Source organism: Neohortaea acidophila (assembly GCF_010093505.1).
Source record: "Neohortaea acidophila strain CBS 113389 unplaced genomic scaffold BDY17scaffold_4, whole genome shotgun sequence".
NCBI lineage: Eukaryota > Fungi > Ascomycota > Dothideomycetes > Mycosphaerellales > Teratosphaeriaceae > Neohortaea > Neohortaea acidophila.
In genome coordinates, this window is record NW_022985513.1 from 59,931 (window position 1) to 86,216 (window position 26,286).

General features: G+C 58.0%; 9 protein-coding genes across 9 annotated transcripts; 5 read left to right on the plus strand and 4 right to left on the minus strand.

Moving 5' to 3' along the window:
• Window positions 1-1,223: 1,223 nt before the first annotated feature.
• BDY17DRAFT_322726 (uncharacterized protein) lies at window positions 1,224-3,779 on the plus strand (the record flags this gene model as incomplete). Its single annotated transcript, XM_033736864.1, has 1 exon — window positions 1,224-3,779. One exon carries the CDS (start codon window positions 1,224-1,226, stop codon window positions 3,777-3,779), a length of 2,556 nt encoding a protein of 851 aa, XP_033590397.1.
• A 98-nt stretch (window positions 3,780-3,877) lies between these two features.
• On the minus strand, window positions 3,878-6,263 carry BDY17DRAFT_116365 (EVE domain-containing protein). The gene is made up of 4 exons (XM_033729256.1): window positions 5,503-6,263; window positions 4,816-5,436; window positions 4,492-4,759; window positions 3,878-4,432 (listed from the first exon to the last, which is right to left on the minus strand). The coding sequence occupies exons 1-4, from the start codon at window positions 5,918-5,920 to the stop codon at window positions 3,976-3,978; spliced, it is 1,764 nt and encodes a 587-aa protein (XP_033590398.1). The 5' UTR covers window positions 5,921-6,263; the 3' UTR covers window positions 3,878-3,975.
• A 2,078-nt stretch (window positions 6,264-8,341) lies between these two features.
• On the minus strand, window positions 8,342-11,479 carry BDY17DRAFT_309209 (uncharacterized protein; the record flags this gene model as incomplete). Its single annotated transcript, XM_033735303.1, has 1 exon — window positions 8,342-11,479. One exon carries the CDS (start codon window positions 11,477-11,479, stop codon window positions 8,342-8,344), a length of 3,138 nt encoding a protein of 1,045 aa, XP_033590399.1.
• Window positions 11,480-11,813: 334 nt separating this feature from the next.
• Window positions 11,814-15,693, minus strand: BDY17DRAFT_294514 (uncharacterized protein). Its single transcript, XM_033733148.1, has one exon. It carries the CDS (start codon window positions 15,480-15,482, stop codon window positions 12,144-12,146), a length of 3,339 nt encoding a protein of 1,112 aa, XP_033590400.1. The 5' UTR covers window positions 15,483-15,693; the 3' UTR covers window positions 11,814-12,143.
• Window positions 15,694-16,606: 913 nt separating this feature from the next.
• BDY17DRAFT_322730 (GGL domain-containing protein) lies at window positions 16,607-16,989 on the plus strand (the record flags this gene model as incomplete). Its single annotated transcript, XM_033736865.1, has 3 exons — window positions 16,607-16,761; window positions 16,812-16,872; window positions 16,927-16,989. 3 exons carry the CDS (start codon window positions 16,607-16,609, stop codon window positions 16,987-16,989), a joined length of 279 nt encoding a protein of 92 aa, XP_033590401.1.
• Window positions 16,990-18,380: 1,391 nt separating this feature from the next.
• On the plus strand, window positions 18,381-20,625 carry BDY17DRAFT_322731 (uncharacterized protein; the record flags this gene model as incomplete). The annotated part of the gene is made up of 2 exons (XM_033736866.1): window positions 18,381-20,016; window positions 20,072-20,625. 2 exons carry the CDS (start codon window positions 18,381-18,383, stop codon window positions 20,623-20,625), a joined length of 2,190 nt encoding a protein of 729 aa, XP_033590402.1.
• A 412-nt stretch (window positions 20,626-21,037) lies between these two features.
• BDY17DRAFT_322732 (cytochrome P450) lies at window positions 21,038-22,899 on the minus strand (the record flags this gene model as incomplete). The annotated part of the gene is made up of 6 exons (XM_033736867.1): window positions 21,038-21,373; window positions 21,442-21,674; window positions 21,756-22,004; window positions 22,071-22,225; window positions 22,287-22,436; window positions 22,502-22,899. 6 exons carry the CDS (start codon window positions 22,897-22,899, stop codon window positions 21,038-21,040), a joined length of 1,521 nt encoding a protein of 506 aa, XP_033590403.1.
• Window positions 22,900-23,071: 172 nt separating this feature from the next.
• BDY17DRAFT_116522 (acyl-CoA N-acyltransferase) lies at window positions 23,072-23,990 on the plus strand. The gene is made up of 3 exons (XM_033729257.1): window positions 23,072-23,411; window positions 23,466-23,736; window positions 23,791-23,990. The coding sequence occupies exons 1-3, from the start codon at window positions 23,243-23,245 to the stop codon at window positions 23,936-23,938; spliced, it is 588 nt and encodes a 195-aa protein (XP_033590404.1). The 5' UTR covers window positions 23,072-23,242; the 3' UTR covers window positions 23,939-23,990.
• Window positions 23,991-24,487: 497 nt separating this feature from the next.
• BDY17DRAFT_294522 (uncharacterized protein) lies at window positions 24,488-26,203 on the plus strand. Its single transcript, XM_033733149.1, has one exon. The coding sequence runs from the start codon at window positions 24,742-24,744 to the stop codon at window positions 26,125-26,127; it is 1,386 nt and encodes a 461-aa protein (XP_033590405.1). The 5' UTR covers window positions 24,488-24,741; the 3' UTR covers window positions 26,128-26,203.
• Window positions 26,204-26,286: the final 83 nt, after the last annotated feature.

Genomic DNA, 26,286 nt, shown 5'->3' on the forward strand with positions numbered 1-26,286 from the left:
ACGCCGTGAATTGCTTCGAGGAGAGAGGGGGTACGATCGCGCCTTTTCTGAGCTTTCTGCCTGACCATGGAGTCATAGTCTTGAGCCATGGATACTTGTTGGTAGCGAAGACCGAGAATGATCGAAGCCAGGCCATGTAAATCTGCTCGGCCAGCTGGCGTGTCGCGCGGATGTACAGCGTATCTTGAGGTGACCTGGTGAGGAAGGCTTGGCGGAGGAGGGTGCGGTAAATGGCATGTCGTGAGAAGCGCGGGTCACCGATCAGTTCGTAATGGTAGCTGCCTTGCTTCTCGCGTACATTCTTGCGGTGCGCTTTCATGAGGTGCTGTCCAGTCGGCTGGCCTAGACCACCTCTAGGTGATGTGGAGGATCCGGTGTAGCCGTATTCCGCCCTGTGTTTCGCGTAAATGAGTCCAAAGTAGACTCCAGCGTCGGTGACGTTGTTGCATCGAGGCAGGGCAGCGAGTTCATCGTTCGTTGGCTTTCGGGATGCACCGAGCAGCAATTTTGCGGCGGGAATAGTAGCGTTGCTGATGTCGGAACACCATTGCTTAGCAGTACACGTTAGGAGGGTCTTAAGCTAGCTGCCACTCTTGAACTCCTTGCCTAGGCCCATCGCTACCTCCACATGTCTCCTCAGGCGTGCCTCGTACTCTTGGACCTCGACTGACAGGGCCATCTTGAATGCAGTGGTGGATGTGGGAGAGGTGTAGGGCGAAATGGATCATCTCCCTCTGGAGTATGTTTGTGAAGATGCCAAGAGGCACGACAGGGAGGGGAGTTGGTCGAGCTGGGTTAATGAGAAGGGTAATGTGGGCAACCTCCTGATGGCGCACCAGAACAGAAGGCCAGATTTGGTCTAATTGATGGACTGGAGAAGAACAAAACAGGGCAGGCGGGAGAAGCGAGAGCAAGGTACACGCACTCTCCCCATCGCGAGCATGAAAGGTCGTTAATCAGAGGTGAGCATTGATCCGGAAGTATTCATCCCAGCGACTGCGCGCAAATTGACGTGTAAGGTCTGTAGAACATGATCTCCCAAGCTCTTTCTTTTTGGGAGGAGATGATCACGTGATATTGGCGTCTTAGCGCGAAAATGCCCCACGGCTGCCTGCAACTCACTAACCTCACTCGTTCCTTTCCCTCGCGCCACCTCCCACCTTCGTCCAAACACGAAGACTTCATGCCTTCCACAGGCGCCGAAATCGCAGGAGAGGACAACAATGTGGCTCCTTACCTGCGATGGAGACCTGTTTGAGGGCAAACGAATCTGGCTGCGACCGGGCACCACACACATCCTTGGACGCACGACTGGCCGCGCCGAGGGCGGCGAACGTATCCAGTACATCAACAACAAGTCCGTCTCGCGCAAGCACCTGACCATTGAGGTCGAGCGGGTAGCCCCAGGTGATGCTGCAAAACTCTTCACCCGGAGCAACATCAAGATCACCGACGGTAGTAAGCTGGGCACTACTCTCAACGGCGAGAAGATTGTGCAGGAGAGCCAGGCGCTGAATACCAAGGAATGCACGATCAAACTCGGCAGCTATGAGCACCTGTTTCATCTCTCCTGGCATCCCGTCACCATCTCCTTCACCAGTGCGTCGAAGAAGACGAAGCACGAAGCCCTCTCCGGCCCACGACACGACGCCTTGGAGCAGGCCGACATCAAAATCATCTCGGATTACGTGGTGAACGAGACGACTCATGCGGTGGCCAAGAAGCGCAATACGCCTCCTGCCCTCCATGCTCTCATCCAGGCGAGATGGCTCGTCACCGAGGCGTTTGTCGATGCTTTGCACAACGTCGCCACTTCAAGTGGGCCCCAGGATGCATCCGCGCTGGAACAAGACTTTGATGCCAACTGGCCCAATGAGGAGCAGTTCTTTGTGCCTGCAGCAACTGAACCGCAGCCGCGGGAGGATTACTATCTCAAGCCGAGCCCGGATCGCGCAGACGTTTTCCAGCACTACACCTTTATCTTTCTTTCACAAGCACAACACAACCAGCTTTCGGCAGTCATCAATGCTGGAAATGGCAAGGCTCTACTTAAAGAAGTTGAACGGGGCCAAGACAGTGTCGCGGCAATTGCGGACTACGTAAAGCAAGTTGCTGGCCGCAAAGGATCTGCGCAATTCAAGCTTAGCCAACAGACTGGCGATGGAGGGGTGGTGGTCGTTCGATGGCATGAACGAGACGAACAAGATCGAGAGTTCATGAGAGAGTTGGACCTCGCTCTTGATCAGCGCTCAATTGAGCAGAACGAGTTTCTTGATGCGATCCTGACTTCCGATGCTAGTGGATTACGCAGACGACTGCTGGAGTCTGAAAGCGTGGAGGACGTAAATGGGACTGCACGAGCGACCGAGCAGAGGTCACAGTCGCATCAGAGTCGGGGACAGGAACGAGCGGTGAATGGAGAAGATTCGCCGTCATTCGAAGAAGCTCAACCCATTCACTCCAAGACGGAGCCACCGCCCTCCTCACAGCCAGATAATGAAAACGCCTCAACTTCACGACCAACCGAAGAGCAAGAGCCCACGACTGCAGCAAAACGACGCAACAGACGCATCATTACTCAGTCTCGCTTCCGGGGTTTCGACGATTTCGATCCAAGCCAATTTGCTCAGCCAGCCTCTGCATCTCCGGAGCCTTCACAGAATAACGCGGAGCCAAGTCAGCTGTCAGGCCATCAAGATATGGATGTCGATGCGCAGCCTTCGGGAACACAACGTAGCACTCGCAAACGACCACTACCCGGCCCACAAGTGGAAAGCGAAGACGATGTGTTTGCCGACATCGCTCCCGCCCACGCAGCGATGAAGCGCAGGAAGCTGGAAGCCGCTCGCAACGGCGACCAAGACGGAGATTCCTACGCCCAAGCTGTACACGAATCTGAACGCCGTGTGGCTGCCGCTGCATCGGAACAGACAAAGGCGGCGAAAGGCAAGAAGACCAAGGAGCGCGACATCATGGCTGAGGTGCAGACACGTCGCTTAGCGGAGGAAGAGCGACGCCGGGCCGATGAAGAGTCGCTGCGCCAAGACATGCAAGATGTGGACCTCAAGGGGATCAAAGCGCTGGTCGAGGAAATGGAAATGCCTGCCCGTCGGCTGCAAAAGCCACGCGATGGAGTGGAAGACGCATGGGATGCTGCGTGGAATGGACGGAAGAATTTCAAGAAGTTCCGGAAGCATCATCGCGGCGGTGGCGGCAACGAGGTTCCGGAGTTGCGGAGAGTGATTGTCACGCTTGAGGAGATGCCGAGACAGGGCCGTGGGCTTGGGGACGAGTACTGGCTGAATGACTCCTCTCTTACCTCGGCCTCCACGACGTCGGCGCGAGCGAAGGCCAGGAATCTTGCATCACAGTCCCAGAACGCGCGCGGCTCACAACGCGAGGTGGTGATGGTGGAAGACGATGACGAGGATGGAGACGATGCCGACGATCCGTCTCGCTTTCGCCGTCGCCAACTCGCCGCCGCTCTGGAGACATCTCGTCAAGAAGATGAGGAGGCGGCGTATGTGGATGATTTTAGGCCGGACGAAGTCGCAGGCCGACCCCGAGATGATGCGATTCGGGATGCGTTGAGGGCCAGCAATGGCACGCCGAGCCAGACTTTGCGCTCGCAGACTCAGAAGGGTGCTGCTGTCACAGGAAAGCGAGCGGCGGCGCAGCAGGGCGGTGGACCAGCGAAGCGGGCGAGGCAGACTACGCTCGCATCGGCTGTCGTGGAAGACGAAGACGACGATGGGTTGAAGTTCAGACGCAGGAGGTGAAGCAAAATTCGGGATGGGCATGTCGTAGGAAGTCTCTACATACCCTATCCGAGTACCACGATGCACGTAGCACACTTCATTCGTATCCTCGTTCATCTACTGCCTTTCCTGTGAACCAGCGCCACGCTTTCACGCTTTGGCCTTTAACCATTGCCCACGCAGAGGGAGGTGTGACGGCTTCGAGCAAGCACGCCTGCTAGCCCTCCTCCTCGTCGACCGCCGCCAGGCCTGCTACAACTATCCCCTTCGCGTTTCGATGACGGCCACCCCTCCCCACGGATGCAGGACCAAGGGGGTTCGCGGAGCCAGTACGTGATTTCGTAGACCCAGCACGCGACGCGGCCTTTGTCGACCCTGCACGAGACGCCGGCTTCTTCGATTCCGTGTCAAAGGGGGCGGCGGCGTCATTGGCGGTGATGTCAGTATCCGCGGCTTCGATAGTCTCCACAACGGTCGTCTCGTCTCTGGTGATCTCGACTGTTCCCGCGGGCCCTCTTTCCTCGGTACCTGTTTCGTACCCCTCGATGAGCTCGTTGACGATGAAGTTCCACTCCTTCGTCGAGACTTTGGACACGCTCAGGCGCGCCGCCGTGAACTCTTGCATTTCGGAAAGGACGCTACCCTTTTCCGCGAACGTCTTGAGCTCCTGGAGCCTGTGTGGTCGATGATTAGTGCCAATGACTCGATGTTGCAAGGCGGACGAGCGACTTACGTGACTGGTGTGCTCAACTTCTTCCGAAACTCCACGTGCACCATGCTCCAACGCGGCTTCTCCAACGTCCCGCGCTTCTTCTCGTCTTCCACGTAGTACAGGGACTTTTCGTCGAATGCGCTGGGATCGGCCTGGTGCTCCTTCACAACCTCCATGATGCCAACGATGCCGGGCACTCTGCCTTTCTTGCCGCCACTAGCGTAGAAGAAGGCAAGGTCACCGAGCTTCATCTCGCGCATGTTTTTGCAGGCGGTGGGATTGCGCACACCTACAAAGGCAAGTTAGTGAAGGCATGTGAGGTGAAAGAAGCGGTGTAAGACATACCGTCCCACGGCTCGGGGCCGGCCTTGTCGCGTAGATCGTCGATGGTGAACTTGGTGTTGTAGACGCTGCCGTCTTTCAACACTTCCTCACGATCCTCCTGCTCGGCCTTCATCAGCCAATATTGCGTGCCAACGGCGGTCTCATGCACACCATCTGCCATGTCACTGTCCTCATCATTGGCAATCGCAGCAGCTTTCTTGCCGCCGGCCTTCTTCGGTGGGCGGCCTTGGCCTCGCTTGGCAGGGGCTTTCGGTTCTTCCACGGCATCCACAAGCTCCTCCTCCAACTGCTCAGCTGCGGCCTGGTCGTCGGTATCGATCTTGGTCGTTTCTCCGCCCTTGGGAGGTCTGCCACGCTTCTTGGGTGGAGGAGCATCGGTCTTTGACACAGCGGGAGCTTCTTTCTTCGCCGGTCTGCCGCGTTTCTCCGCGGGAGCTGAGGAGGCAGCGGGAGTAGCGGGCTTGGAGGCCTTGCTGGGGCGACCACGCTTTCTGGGAGGTTCGGTAACGTCGACATTCTCTGACGCTTTGGCTGGGCGGCCGCGCTTCCTGGGAGGCTCTGCAATGTCGACGTCCTCTGATGCTTTGGCTGGGCGGCCGCGCTTCTTGCCGGTGTTGGCAGCTGCGGAAGTAATAAGGTCAGATGGACGTGGTCTTGATGCGCGCGATTGTTCGTGTGAAGACTTGCCTGCGCCGCTGGTCTTCGTGTCTGCCTGCTTCTCTGCGACAGGGGCCGTTGCGCGCTTCGGTCGGTTTCCCGCCGCGGTCGTTGCGGCAGCTTTCTTAGTCGCGGTCGCCTTCTTGGGAGGCATTTTGTGCGATGTCAGTGGTTTGGCAGGGGATGTGAGGAAGAGCTGCGAGAACAAGGGAAGAAGTGGGTGAGGGAATGAGGAGGAGAGGAGGTGGGGGAAATGGAACGCGAGAGGTTGGTGCCTGAGCTGTGACGCGGGTGGTCGCGCGCGCGAAACAAGCTTTGGGATCTGCTGAAACCTTAAAACTTGGGGAAGGGACGAGTTGCGAACACCGCGCGCATGTCGGCTCTGCACATGACATGCGGGCCATCGTATTGTCGCAACATGCAAACCGGATTTCCATCTCACGGACATTGGAGGCGCGGGTTACTCACAATTCCTTCATTCGACACCGCCCATCCTTCCATTGCACGGGCAGCCCTGAGTCGATTGACAATGTAACTGCCTGTCTATCCCACCTTTGACCATCTTGAGCAAGAACATTGCACAGCAAGCGAAAACAGCAACAGGCCAGGCCAGACGAGAGCGAGCGAAAGGTGAAACATTGTTGGTTCTGGTTGGTCTTGCGCCGCGCAAAAAGCCAATTATTACGCGCGTGCACTTCCCGTCTGCAGCACGCTGACGTAGCATCTCTTAAGGCTGCGCAATCTCCGCCCAGGCTATAAGAGGTGCGAGTGTTTTACTTTACGAGAAACCCGTCCTCCCGCACCTTCTACCACCTGGTTAGGCAATGCTAGTCTAGCTACTTCATCGCCAAGGTGTGCATTCGCCTCAGTCTTGTTGCGCCTTTCTCTCCAGACTGCCATGAACTTCCACGCTCGAAACTCCACTGCACACTTGGCAGGTCTCAATCGAAGCGCACAGATGGCGTAACCTGGCCACGCTACCACATGGAGCGGGAGATGTTGGAGAGATCACTGAGAGATGGCTGAAGTCGATTCCGCTTCTATGAACCGTGGCCTGTCACATGCAGAGTACCTCGAAACCCTGCACCGGCCCAGCGAGGCTGAAGTGCGCCGCATCTCGCAAATCCAATGCCAGCGGGAGCGCGAAATCTCGCAGAAATACCACACGCACGAGGCGCAAGAGGCCGCGATCAAGATCCAGAATGCTTACCGCTCCCATCGCACCCGGCGCCATCTCGATGGCCACATTCTCGACCCCTCCGCCCGCTGGGACGATGTGATTCGAGAGCTGCGCTATCGTGCCGCCATCAGTCCCCTCGAAGGCCCAGGATCCGCCCGAGTGGGAAGCGATGGCAGGCCGCGCGCTCCCTCCGATGTCGCCAAGCGCAACTGGCAACGGATCGCCACGATCGCCGAACGTGCTGGAGCCGGTGAGACGTCTCCGAGAAACTCCGTCGACTCTCTGGACCATTCGAGTACTTTAGACCACCAGCAATCCATGTCCATGCTCCTAGACATGCGTTACTTCCTCGAGATGGTGGACGAAAAGCATCGCTACGGCACCAACCTGATGGTGTATCACGGCGAGTGGCTAGAGTCCACGACGAACCAGAACTTCTTCTACTGGCTCGACCGCGGAGAAGGCCGACATCTTAGCATGCCGGGCTGTAGTCGGGAGAAGCTCGATAAAGAGCGCATTCGGTATCTCAGCCGGGAAGAGCGGAAAGGGTATCTAGTGTGCATCGACGATCAAGGGAAGCTGAGATGGGAGAAGAACGGCGAGCTCATCACCACCAGCAACGAAGAGTTCAGAGATTCAATCTCCGGCATCATATCCAGGTCAGACGTGGTCACGCCCACATTCCAAGACGAGTCGATCACGCGGCAGTTGTCGGAGAGTAGGAACTTCCTCCAGCGATTCACAGACCAAAGCAGCATGAGCCCCATTCCGCTCGCCGATATTGGCGAGGCTAGTAGCAGCGAAGGAGAAGATGCGAAGCACGAGGTCGAGGAAGCCGAAGCAGCAGGCATGAAGCAGACGAAGAGGGAAAAGATGCGTAAACGGCTCCACGTGTCTCCCGCCACCATCTTGAACAATCTCATGCGCGCCACCATCAAGCCCGGCACGTGGATCTACGTCGCCGACACCGTCGGCCGGCTCTACGTCGGGATCAAAGCGAGCGGTGCATTCCAGCACGCCTCCTTTCTGTCCGGCGCTCGCATCTCCTCTGCCGGACAAATCGGCATCACCAACGGCCAACTCGTCTATCTGTCACCGCTGAGCGGGCACTACAGACCAACGGCCAAGTCGTTCAAACTTTTCATCAACAGCCTTCAACGTCAGGGCGTGGACTTGTCGCACCTGCGGATCTCTCGTGCTTTTCGAGCACTCGTCAGCTTGGAGTACTACACTCGCAAACGGCAGAGCTTGCACAATGCCGTCCATCATCACCACCACCATCATCACCATCAACGACACGAAGGTAAGGGAGAAGACGAGGACCAGCACCGGGCCCGATTGGATCAGCATATAGAGCAAGAGCAAAACGAGCATCCCATAGAAATGGGGGAGCAGCATGTGGAACGAGAGCATAAGAAAGGCCTCCCCAAGTTGATTGACGATCTGCATCTTCGCAAACGGAGTTTGAGCCTGCGGAGGAAGAAGGATGGAACTTGACTACGCCGCTTGATGTGTACCGTATGACGTTAGGATAGTGGTGTTAACATGGAACCAGCGAAAACGTTTCTTCATCGAGGAAAATGGTCTTGGCGGCGATGGCGGAATGAACGCATACCTTCTTCGAGCCCTTCATAGGCAGGATAAAGCAAGAAAACGCTATCCGTCCTCCAAAAAGTAGAAGTTGGGACATCATGCTTCCTCCACCGCAAAACCATCCCCATCGCTCTCCCCCTCCCCACTCTCCCTCACGCGCTGCGTAACAACCCGAATCTCCTCCCGCCCATCCCCATCCGCCGCCGAGCAAATCGTCGTCACGCTCCGCATCGCCTCCGCAAGATCCATCTCGACATCACTGTCCAGCTCGAAATCGCGGCGCACGGCCTGCAGCGTATTGTCGTGCAAGTTCATCTTCGTGGCGGAGGGGAGGGGCTCGCCGAAGAGCCAGGGGGAGCTGGGCTTTTTCTTCGGCACTTGGCCGTGGCCTAGGGCGTTGGAGAAGGTGGATGGTTGGGGAGAGTCGGCTTGGTTTTCGTCGTAGACGTATATGTCTACCCGTGGGTCGATGTGGAACGGGCAGTATGGGGGATTTGTCTCGACGTCGTTCACCTGCGTGGACGGCGGAGGAATACACTTTCGCCATGGAGTATCGTCCGCGATATCTGCTGGGGGACGCCGCAGACTCCAGAAGCCGTGTGGGACATCATGTCGCGCCTGGAGCGCACCATTCTTGACTTCCGCACTCGCGCGAGTACGGATAGGAGGCAGCTCGAACTTCTTGTGCCCGTACTTGTCATGTTTCAGTGCAGTCACGCTCTCCTGTCCCTTGCTACGTTGCAGCCGCGTGACGGGGTGCAGATGCACTGCTCCACCACAGACGACGGCGAGGTAGAGATCGCTTTGCCGCTTCAGCCACTTGAGAGAAGCCGGCTGTGCCTTGAGCAGCGCTTTGTGGCGGATCTTGTTATCTTCGGAATGCCAGTAGTCGCTTGCGCCATCTTTCGCCGCGCTGAAGCCGTGGCTCAGGCCTTTGGCTATCACGCGACCGCCGGCATGGCCGACACTCGCCGTGGCATCCCTGAAACCTGCGAAAGATCGCGGAATGCCGAAGCCGGATGAAGATCTTACTCCACTGCCGCTCATGCTTCCCACTTGCGTGCTGACTTGCTGCCATGTTGATCTCACGCTCCCGAAGAAGCCGGCGTTGCTGCTCGGTGGCGAAGCACCTTGGGATACACTCACTGTCGCTTCGGCTTTCTCTGCCCCATATGCACTGGCTGTAGATCGGCGCTTTCGTCGGCGAAATGATGGGCGCTCCACAATCTCGTGTAGATGTACGGTGCCGTGCATTGTGAGAAGCGCCAGGTAGTCGTCATTCCGCGACCATGCAGAGTCGACCACCACCGATGGGCTGCTGCGAGGGATACTGTGGATCAGTCGGACTGACGGACCCATCCCAGCACTGCCATCGCTTCTGTGTATGCCGTGGCATGATCGTGTCAGATCCCAAATGCAATATGTCTCGCCTTTGCGGCTGACAGTGAGAAGACGCAGTCCACTCCGCGAAAAAGCCAGAAAATTGCAGCCTTCGGGTAAAGCGAAAGAAGCAACTGGTGTTGGTGGCTGTTTTGCCTTGGCTTCTTGAGCTTCAAGCAGAGCCTGCAAGTCGACAATAGCGACAATAGAGGGATCCTTCTCAGTCCGCTGAGGGTCGTGTGGAGGGGCCTTGGTAGGCGGGAAGAATGCACCCTGCTCTTTTCCGGGGGCTCGCTGATCCGGCAGGGGTGCAGGGTTCGTGAGCTCCCTCCAGCCTTGCAGGCCAAGATCAATACCTTTCTGGGAGTACTTGACGACACCCTGCGCAGCCTGACGAGTCAAACGGCTCCAGGCATCTTCCGGATCGGTGCCTACCGTCTCACACGATACATGTGGCTGGGGAGGGGCGACAGCAGATGCCAAGCCTGGAGGACTGTAGCCATCCTCTGAGAGCAGTGGCGAGCCTTGGATCGAAACGTGGGAAGCGCTGGGCGGAGGGACCAGAGCAAGCCACCGTGGGCTTAGACTGAGCAGAGGCAATCGACGTAGCTCCGTTTCCGATCCAGTCGGCTGTTTTGCATCGCCGGAGCTCGGCGGTCTTGACGAACCCTGATCGGAAGATGATTGCAAAGAGGTCCAGAACTTGCCGATGCAACGAAACTCGCCATCGCCAGAATTATCGGTGGTGGCGGTTGAAAAGACAAACACCTCACCGCTTTTGCCTGATGCCAGGAGAACAAAGCTACCGCAAGCCGTCAGTCGTAAATCCTCAACCGGTTCCGGCAGGGTGGTCAAATGGCCGACAGTGGGTTGGGGCACCTCGACAGCAACGGTCTGATAGAGCGTAGCGACACGTTCCTGCGTTTGAAGCGAATACACCTCAACCGTAGTCTGGTAGAAAACAGCTGAGTGACTCGCTCCTTCTGCAGCGCCGTGAAGAATCACTGCCACAAGTGGGCGGAGTTGCTCCAGGCTATCATGAACAGAGACATGAGGTAGGATTTTCGCCCCAATGACACTGCCACGAAGACCTTCCAGCCGCCCTACCACCTCGACCTTGTTGGGCAGCACACGAAAGACTTCCAGGCCACCTTCAGAGCCAACGAGTAGAGCATCCCTGGCCTTCTTCGCCGATACCCCATCGCCCGCGTCCGCGAGAGAGTCCAGACAGCAACAATACCCATTCGAGCCGGCGATGGGAGGGTCGTGGTGCAATTTTTTGAACTCATCGTCGAGATTCAAAATCGGCGACCCGTAGAAATGCGGCTGTGGCATATGCGGAGGAGCTTTGGGCTCGATGAAGTTCGGCGGTGAAGAAGTATAGGAAACTCGCTTTGACATTGTCGGGGCGAATGCGTGGGGATTTGCAGCGCCGTTGGAGTAGCCGTAGGTCGGGGAGCTCTTGGAGATTTGTCTGGGTTTGGCGTGAACAGGTTGTGGAGAGGTGGATTGCTTGGCTGGTGGTATGTCAGGCGTCAAAGCCAGTCGATCAGGTGGAAAGTCATCCTCTCTCCATTCAACACCCCTCTCCTCCTCCACATCCGCACTGCTCACGGGTGGCAGTGCAGTCACCGCAGCATCCTCCCGCTCCTCTCGTACCGCCTCTGTTTCCCTCTCATCGAACAGATTCTCAACATCGTTGCCACGCGGCGCCTTCTGCTTCTTCTTGCTCTTCTTGCCGGGTCGCTTGGACCCTTCTATCGGCTGCTGTTGCTGCGGTTGGTCTTCTGTGGTCTGCTTTTGCCAGTCGTTCGTGTGAAAGACGGGGTGGTCGTCGTCGTCCCACGAGCTCATCCGGAGTGGCGCGTATTGGGCTGGTCGAGTGGAATCGAAGGGAGGGGTGGTGTTGGGAATGGTGGAGGAGCGTAGCAGAGGAATACGAAGCTGGCAGAACAAAGGGCAGGTAATTCAGACGGCAAGGTGATGGCTCTTTATGTTCGTAGCACGAGCTTGCGGTTGTCGTAGATCGTCTGACTCCGACCGGCAGGCAAACGCGATCAGGTGGTCAGGGCCAGGTGACGACGAGGGCGGGGTTCTGAGAGGAGTTGAAGGCAACGTAGCTTGGATGGAAGCGTAGTAGAAATAGACCCTTCCCACTGCCACGACGGGAGATGGTATGGCAACACGAGCAAGGGAAGTTGAAGATGGAGTGCGAGATGATGTTGGAGACGTCGCTTAACAACCACGCTGGCGGGGGGCGTTGCATGTGATCGTGGTTTCAGACTGCGGGGTCCGCCGCCGCCAAACCCTGTGGCGTCAACCTTGCCTGACATGATTCACAAACACCAAACACATACAGGACATCAAAGACACACGAAAGCATGACTGCTACGGAGATGTTCTTGCGGGACCTGTTTTGCGCCAGCTACTCTACACCACTGTCTACCTTATCATCAAACGTTCACCCATCCACCACCCTTTACGCCTCTCTCAACCAGGCCAATCTTTACACTCCCCTTCATCTCTTCCCAGGAGGACGGTAGGCACCTCCACTAGCCCCTCCAGCCGTTCCTCGAGTCCCAGGTGGACGGTAGGCGCCTCCAGCCGCAGGACTCTCGCTCCTCTCGCCATCAGCCGGTGCCTGCGGTCGGCGCGGTTGCCATCGGTCTCCAGCGTCGCGCGAGTCCGAGCGGGGCTGCCATCTGTCTCCACCCTCGCGCGAATCCGAGCGAGCAGGCATCGACTCGCCGCCGGCTGCAGAGGCTCCACGAAGCGCGGGCGGCACGTATCCACCTGTCCTCTTTGGTGGCGCATCTTCGGCACCTCGGGAAATCGAGCGAGGCGGCGGCGACTCTCCGCTGGGGGAAGTCAAGCCGCGAAGCGCAGGGGGGATGTAGCCAGTCCTCTTGGGTGGCGCAGCTGCGGCGTCTGGCGTAGCCGCGCGATCGTCCGACACAGCAGCAGCCGCAGGCGACTCTCCACCGGCAGCGGCAGCGGCGGCTTTGGCGGCCTCGCGTTCACGCCAGGTGGGTTTTCCAGCCTGGCCAGTGAGTTGGAGACGAGGTGGGCCACCACTGCTCTCCACCTCTGCCGCTCTGCCAGCGAAGGGGGCAGAAGCGCCGCCTTGCCTCCTCTCCATTCGTCTCCTCTCCGCTTCTTCCTCCCGCTCCATCTGCTTCCGTGCGGCCTCGGCGCGTTCTTGCCTGCGCTGATCCGCCTCTGCCTTGGCCACCGCTTCTTCCTTTCGCTTCTCTTCCGCAGCGCGCTCTGCTTCTTCCGCCTCGCGAGCCTCTCGCTCCTCCTCTTCACGTCGCAGGCGCTCTTCCTCCTCGCGACGGCGGCGCTCAGCCACCTTCTGCTCACGGAATTCACGACGGCGCTGGTCCATCTTTGTATTCAATTCCCGCTCGGCAGCCTTGCGCCTCTTCTCATGATCGGCATGGCGTTGTTCCGTAATCTCGCGCTTGAATTTCTCGTAGGGAGCAACGAGACGGCTAAGACGGTGCTTGAGCGCCACATCCTCCTTGTGCTTCTGTTCCGCAGCCTGCAGTGTTTCCGCCGTGGACACTTCGTAAGCCTTGAGGTCGCTCTCGCGCTGAGCTGCAAAGTCGTCCGGCAAGTGCTTGGCCTCTTCTTTCCGGTAGGCACGCTCCAGATGGTCGATTCTCTTCCCGGTAACACGCAGCTTCTCGCCCATCTCATTCTTCTCGCGCTCCAGTGCCTGCAGCTTCAACATGCGAATGCGACCGGTGTCGAGCTCGTCGATGTCAAGGCCGCTAATGTCCACACCTTTCACGCCCTGTTTCAGCTCCTTCAACTGCTTCTCGGTCTCTTCGCGCTGCACGCGCTTCCGCTCCGCGAACAGTCGACGCTCCTCACGCTCTCGCGTCTCTTGCGCCAGACGCTCCGTCTCCGCGGCCTGCAGTTCCTGCTGCCGGACCTTACGACGCTGCTCCTCCTCGCGTTGCTTGGCAGCCTGAGCGCTTTGAGCATTCTCCTTCTTCTTCTGAATAATTTCACGTCGGGCGAGAAGGTCTGCATGCTCCTGCTCGAACCCAGCCTCGGCACGCTGCAGCGCAGCAAGTCGGGCTTTTTGTCGATCTTCGTTGAAAGTGGGATCCACGTACTGCACAGCGATGTACAAAGACTTGGCGAGGCGAGACATCTGCGAGCGTACAATCTCAGCGGGGGTGCTCTGCAGGCGTTGGACGGAAGCAGCGTCAGATTCGGCGGATCCAGCAGCGGAGCCCGGGTGGAGCGCCTTGGACGAGGAGAAGACGTCTGCATCGAATGTGAGAATGCCAGTGGCGTGATCGATGCGAATTGGCAGGTCGCCCTTCTTGCATCCGTTCATGACGAACTTCTCAATGGTCGCTGCAGTGACCTGGAACGGGTCCGGGAATTGGGCCAGAGCAAGCACATCATCAAGCTTGACGTCCGTGTAGACTTGGGACAATTGCTGGAACAGTCGGGTCAAGATGACTTGCTGGAGCGGTGCGACATATTTGACCATATCTTCATCCGCACCAATCTGAGACAGGATCGGGGAGACTTTCTTGCAGATGACCTTGGGGTGGAAGTCGGTCTCGAGGATGTTGTAGAGTTGGCGGATCTCAGGCCTGGCACGCTGCAGAACATCTCGGTTCAGCAGATCCTTGAACAAGATCGCTCGAGTAGGTGGCGAGTTCATGCCAAGGAGGTTGGTGAGTCGCGCATTCTTGGAGTTCCGCGCCGCTTCGAGGTCAATGAGAGCACCACGGGAGCGGGATGTGCTGATGACCGGGATGGACAGGGCGGACAAGAGCACAAACGACGCCGCTTTGGAGAGGTCGGCCTCGGAGATGTTGGTGGGGTTGTCTTTCTTGGCCGCACCACCGGCAGCGACGGCGCGAGCAGAGACTTGCAACAGGTTGTAGTATCGGCTCCAGGCCGCAGCGTGGAAGAGGTAGTTCTCGCTGACCAGGAAGATACGGGTGAGCTTCTCGAAGTAGTTGGCCATCATGGAGTTGCGAGGCTGCTTCTTTGACAAGCTCAACAAGGTGTGAATGTCTTCGACACTCTTGAAGGCCTCTTGCCACAGTTCGAGTTCGACGGCGACGTTCAGTTGCATGAAGCGAGTGTCGAGGTGGCGTTGCAGCGTGTCGGGATCGCTGAGGTTGATGGCGTGGACTTGTTGGGAATACTTGGCCGCGTTCTGGAGATGGTTGCGGAGCAGCTCGCAGAGTCTGCGGAACTCGGTCTTGCGAGTGTACTTCAAGCAGAACTGGAAGGCCTGATGGGCGGTGGTCTGGTACATGACCTCGAGGCGAGCGTTGTTCTTGAAGATGTCCAAAACGGTGCGGTAGGTCTCCCACAAAAATTTGAGCCAAGGAGTGACGATAGCACGGTCCGTCCGGTCCTTGCTCTGCTCGCCAGAAACGGTGGCGAGGAGGATCGACTCGGGCGTCTCCATGGCCTCGAGATCTCCAACATTGGCCAAGGAGGTATCGGCGTCATCGGGAGTGGCGCCCTGGGCAGTAATCTCATCCGCCTTTTGCTGCGCCTCTTGCACCTTTTGCTCGGCCAGTTCGATGAAGCGTCGGAAGACGAGTTCAATCGTCGCCACATTGGTGTTCTGGCTGGTGTTCTTGTAATTGTAGAGGCCATCCTTGGCCGACTTGCCCTTTCGAAGATCGACGCACAGCTCGACAAACAGCAGCATCACCGGCTCGAGGGCCGCGATGGTGCTGTTGCGGGTGCGCTTGGAGGTGACATGTTCGTGGAGGATGGAGAGGGCGGCCTGTTGCTGGCCCACGCCGATGAGTTCTTGGGCTCGCTTCAACACATTCTCCGGCCGGGTGTGAGGGGGAGGAGGCATGTTGGGCGGCCTGAGGTGGTGATGACGGCAGCGACGCGTTCAACGTCGTGCAGTCCTTCTCGACTCCGGGATGATGAGAGGGGTGATGGGACGGAGTCGAAGGTGGGGTGAGTGGTGTTATTCGTTCCAAAGGGGGTTCACAAGTTTTCTGCAGGCGACTGGAATTTGGTGTGATCTTCGATGGCTTGGCGAAATTGCTGCCTCAGGCATTACTGTTTCTATGGATTTGCCGCGAGGCGTGTACCTTGGTCAAAGTGAGGCTCAAAGTGCAGAGAGTCATGCTACCACTCTATTCCCATGTCACACTTGAACTCGTCACGTCACATGGCACTCGAGTTCACTGCTCGGGATGGATTGGTGATACACCTGCAGTGTTGCATCGTTTTAGTCACGTGCTTAGGGTTTTCTGGGAAGCTTCCTGGACCGAAGGATTGGGACAAGGTTCCGAGCGCTCGGGCCCGCTAGAGAATTGGCCATTCAGTCTAGTCCATCCCGCGCCTGCCGCTTGACAAGGAGATCACTTCATCGCCGCCCCGTCGTCCCACCACGCAACGCATCCTCGCGCCGCATCCAGCGTGTCACCCTTGCCGCCGCATTCCCCGCCCGACTTCGTGTCACCGACTTGACCGCCTTGGCGACCGTTCGACGCCTCCATCTGCCACTAGAGTGGGTTTGAAGGGCGGCCGGACCGTGTTGTGGTGCGCCGAATCTGAGGAGGCCACGACGGCTGGTGCTGTGAGCGGCGTTCGACAAGACATCGGCATACTTTGAGCACGGTAAGCTTGCCAGGATATTGTCTGCGGAGCGTCCATGTTGCACCACCCAGAAGGCGGAGATGGCCGTCAGCGTTTTCGTTTACTGGTCACTAACTGACGCATGTCGCAGGAACACCACACCTCGTGCGCAATACTCTCACGGCAGCACAATCATCCCCCGGTTGCCAGCACATCAACAGCCCCTGACCCTCCATACTACCAGCGGCCACTCACCCTCTTCCTTCAAATCCACACAACTTCACCGCCATCATCGCGTTAAGGACGGAAGGACCGCGCATTCATATTACGCTCGCGGCGGATTCAGACGAACGAACATCACCTCTCTCATCGCGCAGACTACGCAGGACCATGGCGGCGCCGTACGAGATTCGTGCCAACGACACGGGCAAGACTAGGAAGCAGTCCATGGCGGAGCTGAAGCTAAGACGGCTCACCGAATTAAACCAAAGACTGCAGGAGGACTTGAACCGGCGGAGAATACCGGTGTCGGAGGCTGCGATGGAGTACGTGCCGTCACTCTAGCTGCGTCGTTCATCTACTGACGCAAAGGCAGTCTCATTGCATTCACAGACCGTGAGCCCAAGGATTTCATGGTGCCGAGTCGCTGGGGCGCGGTAAGTTGTGCACCGCAATCAACGTCACGAGGCCCTGCTGATCGAGACCTTCAGATTGACCGACGTGAGGATCCATACGCACCCCAGCAAAGCAATGGCTGCTGTATCGTCATGTAAGGGCGCACCATCGACCCATCACTTCACCACTTCCACCACAGTGTGTTCATAGCCGACGGCGTTGGAACGAAAAGATGGAAAGCATGCGAATCTCCTGCTGTTTTGCAATCTTTGGCGTGGATAATAATACAGTCTGACGCAGAGGCCGTCATAACTGGTGGCCTTGAAGTCAGAGCAGGAGGCGTGTATCATAGCGGCGAGAGTTCATGGGACACCGTAGGATGTGGAGGGGCGAGGTTGTCTATGGACATGGCTACGAGATCAGTTCAATGTTAGATTTGTCTTTGTCAAAACATCTATTCGGTCGGAGGTGATTCAGTCGTTCCGTTGAAGACCATGTCCCCTCATTCTCATCTCACGTGAGATGCGTGGATGAATGAACGATGTATGCAAACGGTACAGCCGAATAGCCTGATTGACGAGATGGATGTGGGGAAGGATGAACTCAGGTGAAGGAGCAGAGCGGCGGCGTTCCCCGAGCCAGCCGTAGGTACGAAAGAGGAAGGAACAAAAGCCGGCGCGAAATCAGCCGAGAGATTTCGGGCGAGCCAATCACAGGCGGCCAGCAATCTCCAGCTCGTAGAGATGGTGGGGGCTTGGGGGGGCCCTTCCCGCCTTTTTGCCTTCGAGAGACGAGTGGACGGCGAAAAAAAAGATTCAAACTCCCGCAAGCCAAGCCAGGCACGCTCCGAGCGGTGGGTGGATCGATCGCTCTCATCCCAAAGCCGAAGTGGAGGCAGGCACGACACACACACTCTCTCTCCCCTCGTCCGTCAGCATTGCAACTCACCCTCCCACCTTCGCCATCGCCGTCGCCATCACTCTCGCCACTTCTTGCCCCTCAATCCCGCGACGCCATCGCCCGGCTGCATGCATTGCAGGGATTTGTGAGAAGGTTTGCGGCTGGCGTGGAGGAGGCTTCGATTTGGAAGGTGTGCCAGCACGATTGCGGTGGAGAGACGAGCGCACCACATCACTGCACCACCACCACCAGCCTACCGCCGCCCTCTCTCTCCCTTCATCGACCTCTCATTCGCTCTTGCACAACTGCCTGTGACCCCTCGGCATCGCCATCTACCCTCACTCACCCCCCGAACCCCACCACACCCCACCTCACCGTCGCGACTCGACTACGCGACTCCATCCCACTTCACCTCGGCCAACCTGTCGTTACCAGTCCATTGCAGTCATCAACTCAAGACACCGACGGGTGGATCAGTCGCGACGACTGCAATCACCCTGCACTCAATTCGGGTCCGCCGACAAGTTTGACCGCCGCATTGAAGAAAAACAGCAGCTCGCAACATGCGATTATAACCAACACAACTCCGTCCTTCTTCCTGGTCACACCACACGAAAACTACCCCTCCGCCATCTGACCGCTCCCAAGAATGGACACCTCTTCCTCTCTCGACGCAATGGTGAACATGAACGAGTTGGATGATCTGGGCAATTTGTTCGAGTTTGGAGACATTGATCTCAATTCCATCACCGATGGCGCCTCATACGGCGATCAGTCGCAGCAACAACAGCAGCAGCAACAGCAACATGGAACACACCCCACAACTCCCTTTCAAGACATGAGCCAAGCACCAGCCATGTCTGGCACGGCGGCGCACGATTTCGGGCAGACACCCTTCGCCATCTCTCAGAGCATGGAGTACGCCATGCCTCACGACGGCCGGGTGACGACCAGCAACCCCTACGCTCCCGAAGCAACTTACCAAGCATCTTCGCACGCCTCCTACCTCCCCTACTCGCAAAACTTCAACTTCCAGGCTCAACCCTCGTACCCGTCGAACGCTCATGTGCCACCCACGCCCAACAGCTACGACATGCATGGCGAGACCGGCACATTTATGCACCAACAGTCCGCAATGGACCCGCAGCAGCGTACCATTCTCGAACAGCGATACGGTCTGCGGAAGGATGACGCGATCGCCTTCACCCCCATGGTGTCCCCAGCCGGTACACCGCAGTTCAATGTGCTTCCAGAATACACCACCCCAGGCGCCTACTTCTCTCCCCTCACATCTCCCATGCTGCACGGCCAGACTCACCAGCAGAACCAACTTCAGCAGACTCCTCACCAAACCCCTCAGCAACGCGCCTACACTTCCCATCCCAACACCGCTCCAGGCTCCCACACCAACTCGCCAATCGATTTTGGTTTGGACATCGACATGCTCGACAACCTCACCCTACCCGACTCCGCGGGCCCCAGACCGCGCAGGACGAAGCGGAAACCGGCGGCGCCGCGGTCTGCGACTGGCCTCGCGAAAGCCAAGCAGAGCCCTGCACAGACCGCGCAGAAACGAAAGTCTATGCTTTCGTCTTCCGGTCAGTCGAGAGGCGAAGAAACAATCGCATCCCAGCCTCTCTCAGCCGGACTTCAAATGCCACACCAATTCGATTCCTCGGAACCGGAAAGCATCAGTCCGGAGCCGTTGGGCGAAAGCGCCATGGGCCCACCGCCTCGCCCAGCATCCAGTCGCACTCATTCGCCCGCAATCGCGGCCCAACAGAAGCCGATCGGTGCTGCTGCGACACCCAAGTCTTTGCTGACTATGCGTGGGGTGCAGCCGCCGATATATGGCCAACAAACTGCCAGTCCGGGGTCCAAGGATTCCAACAGCTTGGACGACCTGTCACTTCCAGAGGCGGCAAGAGCGCAGGCTCGAATCAAGCCTTCGTTGTCTCAGATTGATACCCAAGTCGATCCCGACGCAACAGACGACCTGACACCGCAGAACTCGGCGCGCAAGACGCCCAAGTTGGGACCGTCCAGCACACCGGCTTCCGGACGGCTGGGTTCCGCCGTGACATCTCCCAATCTGACCGGATCTCCCATGACTGCATGTACGCCGTCACTCGCGCTCAAGGACAAGAAAGATGCGAGAAGTGGAAGCGGGAGTGTAAGTCGCAGTAAAAAGCGTGGCAGCATCAGCGCCACCGGCTCCCGCTTGGTCTCGCCCGCCCTCGTGCCGAAGATAAGTCCAAGCATCAAGCCGCTACTCCCAGAAGGCAGTACGTATCCATCTCTCATCCTGCCCGTCAACGGCCCAGCTAACACATCTCACAGCACCCCTCAACACCGCTACGCAAGCCATGCTCCTCGCCTCTAAGTCCAACTACCAGAACCTCCTCGAAGGCAACCACCTCCCCGGCGTCAACTACCCCGACTCCCTCTCCACCGGCCTCACCTCCAAACGCACGTCGCACAAAGTCGCCGAGCAAGGCCGGCGCAACCGCATCAACGAGGCGCTCAAGGAAATGCAAAGCCTCATCCCCAAACCGCCTCCCGCGTCGAAATCGCCCGGCGATGCAGCCGACGCAGCGGCGGACAGTAATGGCGATGCGAACGCCACTGCGACGGACGGAGATGGCGCGGGGGATGCGAACGGTAATGGCAAGGATGGCGACAACTCGGCCAAGAGTAATAATAGCAAGGCCGCAACGGTCGAGCTGGCGAACGATTACATCAAGAAGATGCAGAAGGATAGCGCGGCGACGAGTGCCGAGGTGGCAATTTTGCGGCGGGAGAATGAGGAGTTGAGGAAGCGGCTTCTGGAGAGGGAGAGCGGGAGTGGGAGTGAGGCGGGTGCAGTCGCGAGTTCGGGAGATGGAGAGGAGTGAGGGATGGTTATCACGACGCGATCTGGGATCTATCACAACATGTGGGAGGATTTCTCCAATGCAAGCGCGTGCAGACGGCGTATTTGGGATTTTCAGGGGACTTGCGTTGCCCCTTTTCGGTTTGTCCATGGCGGAATTGCGTTGCTTTCAGGGCGGGCAGGCAGGCACCACAGCACGGCGGGACTGAATCTGATGATGGTAAAGGGACACTAATCTGGGATATACACATGGCGACATACAAACAGACGGGATGGACGGAGGGTTCTTTGACTTTGAGATACCTACCTATGATGGGATTCATGTCGATTAGTACGGTTGCGTCAGCTTGTTTATACTGCTCAGTGAAGCACAGTCAAGCATGCCTTATGCAGCAACCAACCGCTGCATACAACACACCTAACCCAACTCTGCCTCACCGCTCCACCGCCCTCAACCGCACCCACACCGCCTTCCGCTCCCAAATCGGCCAACTCAACTGCTCCAACCACTCCCCCGTGCCCGCCATCCTCCCGCCATCCATCTCGAGATCGAAATGCCACAGCACCTTGGCGAGGATGAGGCGCATCTCTGCGTACGCCAGCGTGCGGCCGATGCAGTTGCGCGTGCCGAGGCCGAAGGGCGCGAAGGCGGCTTTGTTGTCGTTTTCCGCCGCGGCGGCGTCGAGCCAGCGCTCTGGCAGGAAGGTGTGGGGGGCGTGGAAGTTTTGGGGGGAGGTTTGCACTGCGACGTGGTTGGGGTGGATGATTGTCTGGATTGTTGTTGTGTTGGTTAGTTTGGAAGGGGGGGAAGTGATTGGGCAAGGGGAGGAGTGCGTACGCCTTCGGGCAGGTATTTGCCGCCTACAATTCCGCCGCCTGGAGGGGTTATTCGTGCCGTTTGGGTGGGGACGGGCGGGTAGAGACGCATGGTTTCTTCCAGCACGGCGAGGAGGTATTTCAGCGAGCTGACGGAGAAGAGGGTGATGTCTTCGGAGGATTTGAAGGTGCTGCGGATCTCGGTGGTGAGTTTGGCTTTTGCGGCGGGATTGGTGAGGAGGAAGTAGGTAGCCCCTGCTCGGCGACATGATGGGTGTCGTTAGTATGTGTGTGGTTATGACTCTTCATGAGCCCCAGGTATATGGAGAATCTCACCACTCAGAGCAGTAGACGACGTCTCTGATCCCCCGAGCACCAGCACGGCCGCATTGCTGAGCATTTCGGGCTTGCTCATGCCTTCGCCGGCCTTGTTGTCGTCGACGCTCTTGATTATGATGCGGTCCCAAAAGTCGCCTCGCGCGCCTCCGAGCTCCATGCGCTGCTCGAGTCTGTCGCCTGCGTAGCTGTAATTGCGTCTTCGCATGTCATGAACCACCTGGGGGACGAAGAAGCGCTCCAGGAAGCCTAGGTAGACGGGGGAGGGTCAACGAGGAGAAATCATGTGGGTGGGAGATGCAACATAGAACATACCCAGCCCTTGCTGACGTAGAACGCTGGTCATGTGGACAAACTTGACGGCGCCAGCGATGGCGGGGATCCACTCGTGCAGGCTCCTGTTTTGCAAGGAGTGGAAGCTCTCTCCGAACCCCAGATCGCCAATCACGTCGAACGTGACCATGTTGTACCTTGGGGGCGCAGTCAGTGATCTGCGGTGGGCAAGAAGGGTGAGACCTGGTCTGGGCTCACCACGCGGTCATGTCCGTCGACTCTCCGACCCCGGCCTTTTCCCCGAGTCGATCAATGAGAAGATTCACGTGGGGCAGGATGTGGGATTCCTGATCACGCAGCCCCTTTTCCGAGAAGGCATGCGCGAGTAAACGGCGGTATCTCGCGTGGCTGTGTATCGACGAGGATCAGTGAAGTGGTCGGAGATGCACAGGGAACGCAAGGGGACAACGCACTTGTCTTTGCGGGCGGCGAGAATGCTTGCCACACCGTTGGGCGGCAAGGTCATGGTCTCCTTTGCGAATTCCGGCTTGCCAGGCACGTGGGCGAGCACATCCTTGATAGCCTGAGGGTCGGTGAAGCTGAGCCGATTGGGGCAGGTTCGGAGTTCGGGACCATATTGACGGTGCAGTTCGGCGACGCGGATTGCTGCGGTGCCGCGGAAGACGCTGTAGGAGAAGGGGAGATCGGAGATTCGCCAAAGTAGCGGGCCGGGATAGGAGCGGAGGGGGTGCAGGAAGAGGTTGTAGAAGCAGCGGAACAACAGGTAGAAGACAGAGGTTACAAGGAAGATGGAGGTGGTTAGGAGAAGGATGGGAGAGAGGAGGTGTGGAAGGGGGATGGAAGACAACATGTTGGCGAGAGAGAGGGGGAGAGAGAGAGAGAGAGCGTTTGGCAGAGATGGAGAGAGAGGAGAAACAGGAAAGAAGACAAGGCATGTCTTGATATACGCTACAGCACCATCCGCCTCACAGACTGTTGCTGACGCGAAATACAATCAGCCTACGTCGGAGGGTCGCATGGGCAAGGCCGAAAGGGAAAGAAGACATGCCCCGGAATGCGACACGTGAAGTCTCCACCACAACCCTAACTTACCTAACCTTCAACCTTTTCATCATTGGCGGCCAAGGCGCACATCTGCAACCATCTGCTCGGCCTCTCTGCTGTCGAGCTGTGCAGGGACAGAGGCCATTAAGATGTCCTCCATCCGGCCCATGACGCCGATGGATCTGCTCAAATTCAACCCGTGCAACCTCGACCATCTGACCGAGACGTACAACATCGGCTTCTACCTCGACTACTTCACCAAATGGCCGGAGCTGTGCAAGGTGGTCGAGGGGGAGAATGGGCAGGTGGAGGCGTACAGTGGGTTTCCCCATCATCTCGCTGCGCCATCTCCATACTGACGTCCAGCAACAGTCTTGGGCAAGGTGGAAGCCTCGCCCTACCCGGCGCCCGTGGAGCCGTATGACCCGGGCTTGAAAATCTACCAGAAGAAATTCCCCAACTATCTGCCGTGGCATGCGCACATCACCTGTCTCACCGTCGCCCCCTCTGCCCGCCGTCTCGGGCACGCCACCCGGCTCAGTGTAACGCTGGAGGAGGTGGGCGATGCGCAGAATGCGTGGTTCGTCGACCTCTTTGTGCGCGTGGATAATGTGGCGGCCATCAAGCTGTACAAGAACATGGGGTCCGGCTTGCCCATCTTTCTACCTGTTTGCATTGGCTGATCTGTTTTTGCCAGGTATTCAATCTACCGCCGAATCACAGACTATTACAATGACGGCAGCGATGCGTACGATATGCGCAAGCCGCTCAAGCGCGACAAGCAGCGCAAGACGGTGCGGGCGAATGGGGAGAATATCAAGGTGCATCCGTCGGAAGTGTGGTGAGCAAGCAGTCAGCACCATGCTGTAGTACTTCAGCCGCAATCGGGACGATCGTACGCCGGGCCTGTCAGACGTTGGAATCTGGCACGCCGCAACAGGAAGCAGAGCTACTCAAGGCCAGGCGATGGATCAGTGTGGAGCTGGCGACACGCTATCAGCGACACAATGCTGTCCATGCAGCCAGCAAGACGCAGATGGAGGAGACGAACTGCTTGCTCCCAGACGTTGCAGTGGATGAACGCGAAGCTTGCGATTGGCCAGAGGAGGTGATTCACCACTCCTTGTTCATGTAGCTTGTGGACGAGATGTACCATCTCCCTTGCAACAAGTCCCGACGAGCCGTGAACTCGATCTAGGACACGCTATTCTATACATTTAACGTCTGTGAGAACCGCCAGGCCGTCAGCGAGCTGAAGGGGAGGAACACTTCTTCTAATCCGTAGCCTGGCCTGCCATTGGCCGATGCTGCACCGCCACGGGGAAAGTGGCGGCGTCTGGGGTTGGTCCAGCCGTCCAAGTTGGTTGACGTGCGCCGGCTTCATGCATGCAGCTCCTGACCGTCAGCAATCAAGCATTCTAATCCTTCTTTCTCCCTCCTTCTCCAACCTCGTCATCTTTTACATAGCATCCTTCCACCGTGAAATCACCACATTCATCTATTCGGCGGAATCCTCAGCTACATCCATTGGCCTTCGTACCGTCCACCCGCGGCGCATATCGATCATTCAGCTAGATGATATCCTGATAACACACTCGGTGTCGAAACCCCACCACCACGGCATGTCACCTCCCTCATCCTCTAGCGTATGAGAACCGCCTCCCCGCACACCATGCCGGCGCGCAACCCCCTTCCCAAACGAGCCGACAGCACCAACGACTCCAAAGCCGCCATCCTCGTCGTCGTCATCCTCGCCATCCTCCTCTTCCTCGCCATCCTCGCCTACATCGTCCTCAAAAGCCTCCGCAAGCGCCACACCACCCCCACCTACGTCCCCACGCAATTCCTCAAGCGCAAATGGGAGGCGTGGAATCCCGCGCGCATCGTCTCCAAGGGCAACTACAGCGCGCGCTTGCAGGAGAATGATTCAGTGCCGACGCTGCATCCGCGGAGTGCGAGGACCAGCACGTATAATTTGGGGGAGGTGGAGCAGCAGGGCGGGGTCGATAGGCATGCGAGCGTGCGCTCCGTCCTCACCCTCCCGGCGTACTCGCGGTCGGTGCGCGAGAATGAGCGCGTGCTGGGGAGGGAGGGGGAGCGAGGTGGTGTAGATACCGTTCTCGAACACCCGGAGACGGTGGAAGAGGAGGAGCAGCGGCGCGAGGGGGAGATGGAGTCGCTGTATCAGATTCGAGTGCAGAGAAGGCAGGAGATTGAGGAAAGGAATGCGCGGCGGGAGGAGAGGAGGGCGGCGCGGGCGAGAGGGGATACTGTTACGCTGGAGAGGCTACGACGCGAGGCGGCGCAACGGGCGTCGGACAGGGAACAAGGTGGTTCGGCGGCGATGATCGCGCAGCACCAATCGCGCTCGCGAGATCGCAGAGTGAGTAGCGTGAGCTATGCGGAGCTGGGCGTCGCTCGCCACGATGGCACGCGCATCCGCGCCAACTCGAACGACAGCGACAACAGACCTCTTCTCGACTCCGCGGCCAGCATGTCAGGCCGAACTGCCACCTCCACACAAGGTCGCGGTCGCTCGGCGAGCTCCGTGCTCTCCGTCTCCGATGCATCAGACTACGAAGGCGAGCTCCCGCCCTTCGCCCCCGCAACAGATTTGGAGACTGTCACATTGAACCAAGTGCATTCTCGCAATGGCTCGCGAACTCATACGCCTTTGGCCAACCGCAGTCGCGCATCCTCATATGGTCAACTGCAACAACCTCCACCCCTCGATACCAGCGTGGACATTGCCGACCACAGCATAGTCCCCAGTGCGGAACCGCCATCATATCAGTCCCCGGATGGCTTCGAGGATGTTCCGCCGTACACTTCCCCCGTGGAAACTCGGCAGCGGATTTCTACCATACCGGAGTCGTCGCAGCAAGCGAGTGCAAGACAGACGAGCTCACAGACCGGAGCACCGATGCTGCCGCAGTTTGAACGACTCCCGAGTATACGCATTGCTGCTGCCACGCCAGTTGAGCCTGCTACGGGCGTGGAGTGGCCTTCGCCGAACAGGGATTCGCGGCGGTGATGGCCTGCAAAATATGAACGATTTAGCGTATTTGATAATGTCAGCGTAATGTATTGAATGAATGTCCGTCTTCCAGTTGTCTATTTTCGTGGTGCCGAAATGGGTGCTTCTCATCGGTGCAAGCCTTGTCAATGGCGGGCTTTGCCAAGCCGACAGCTT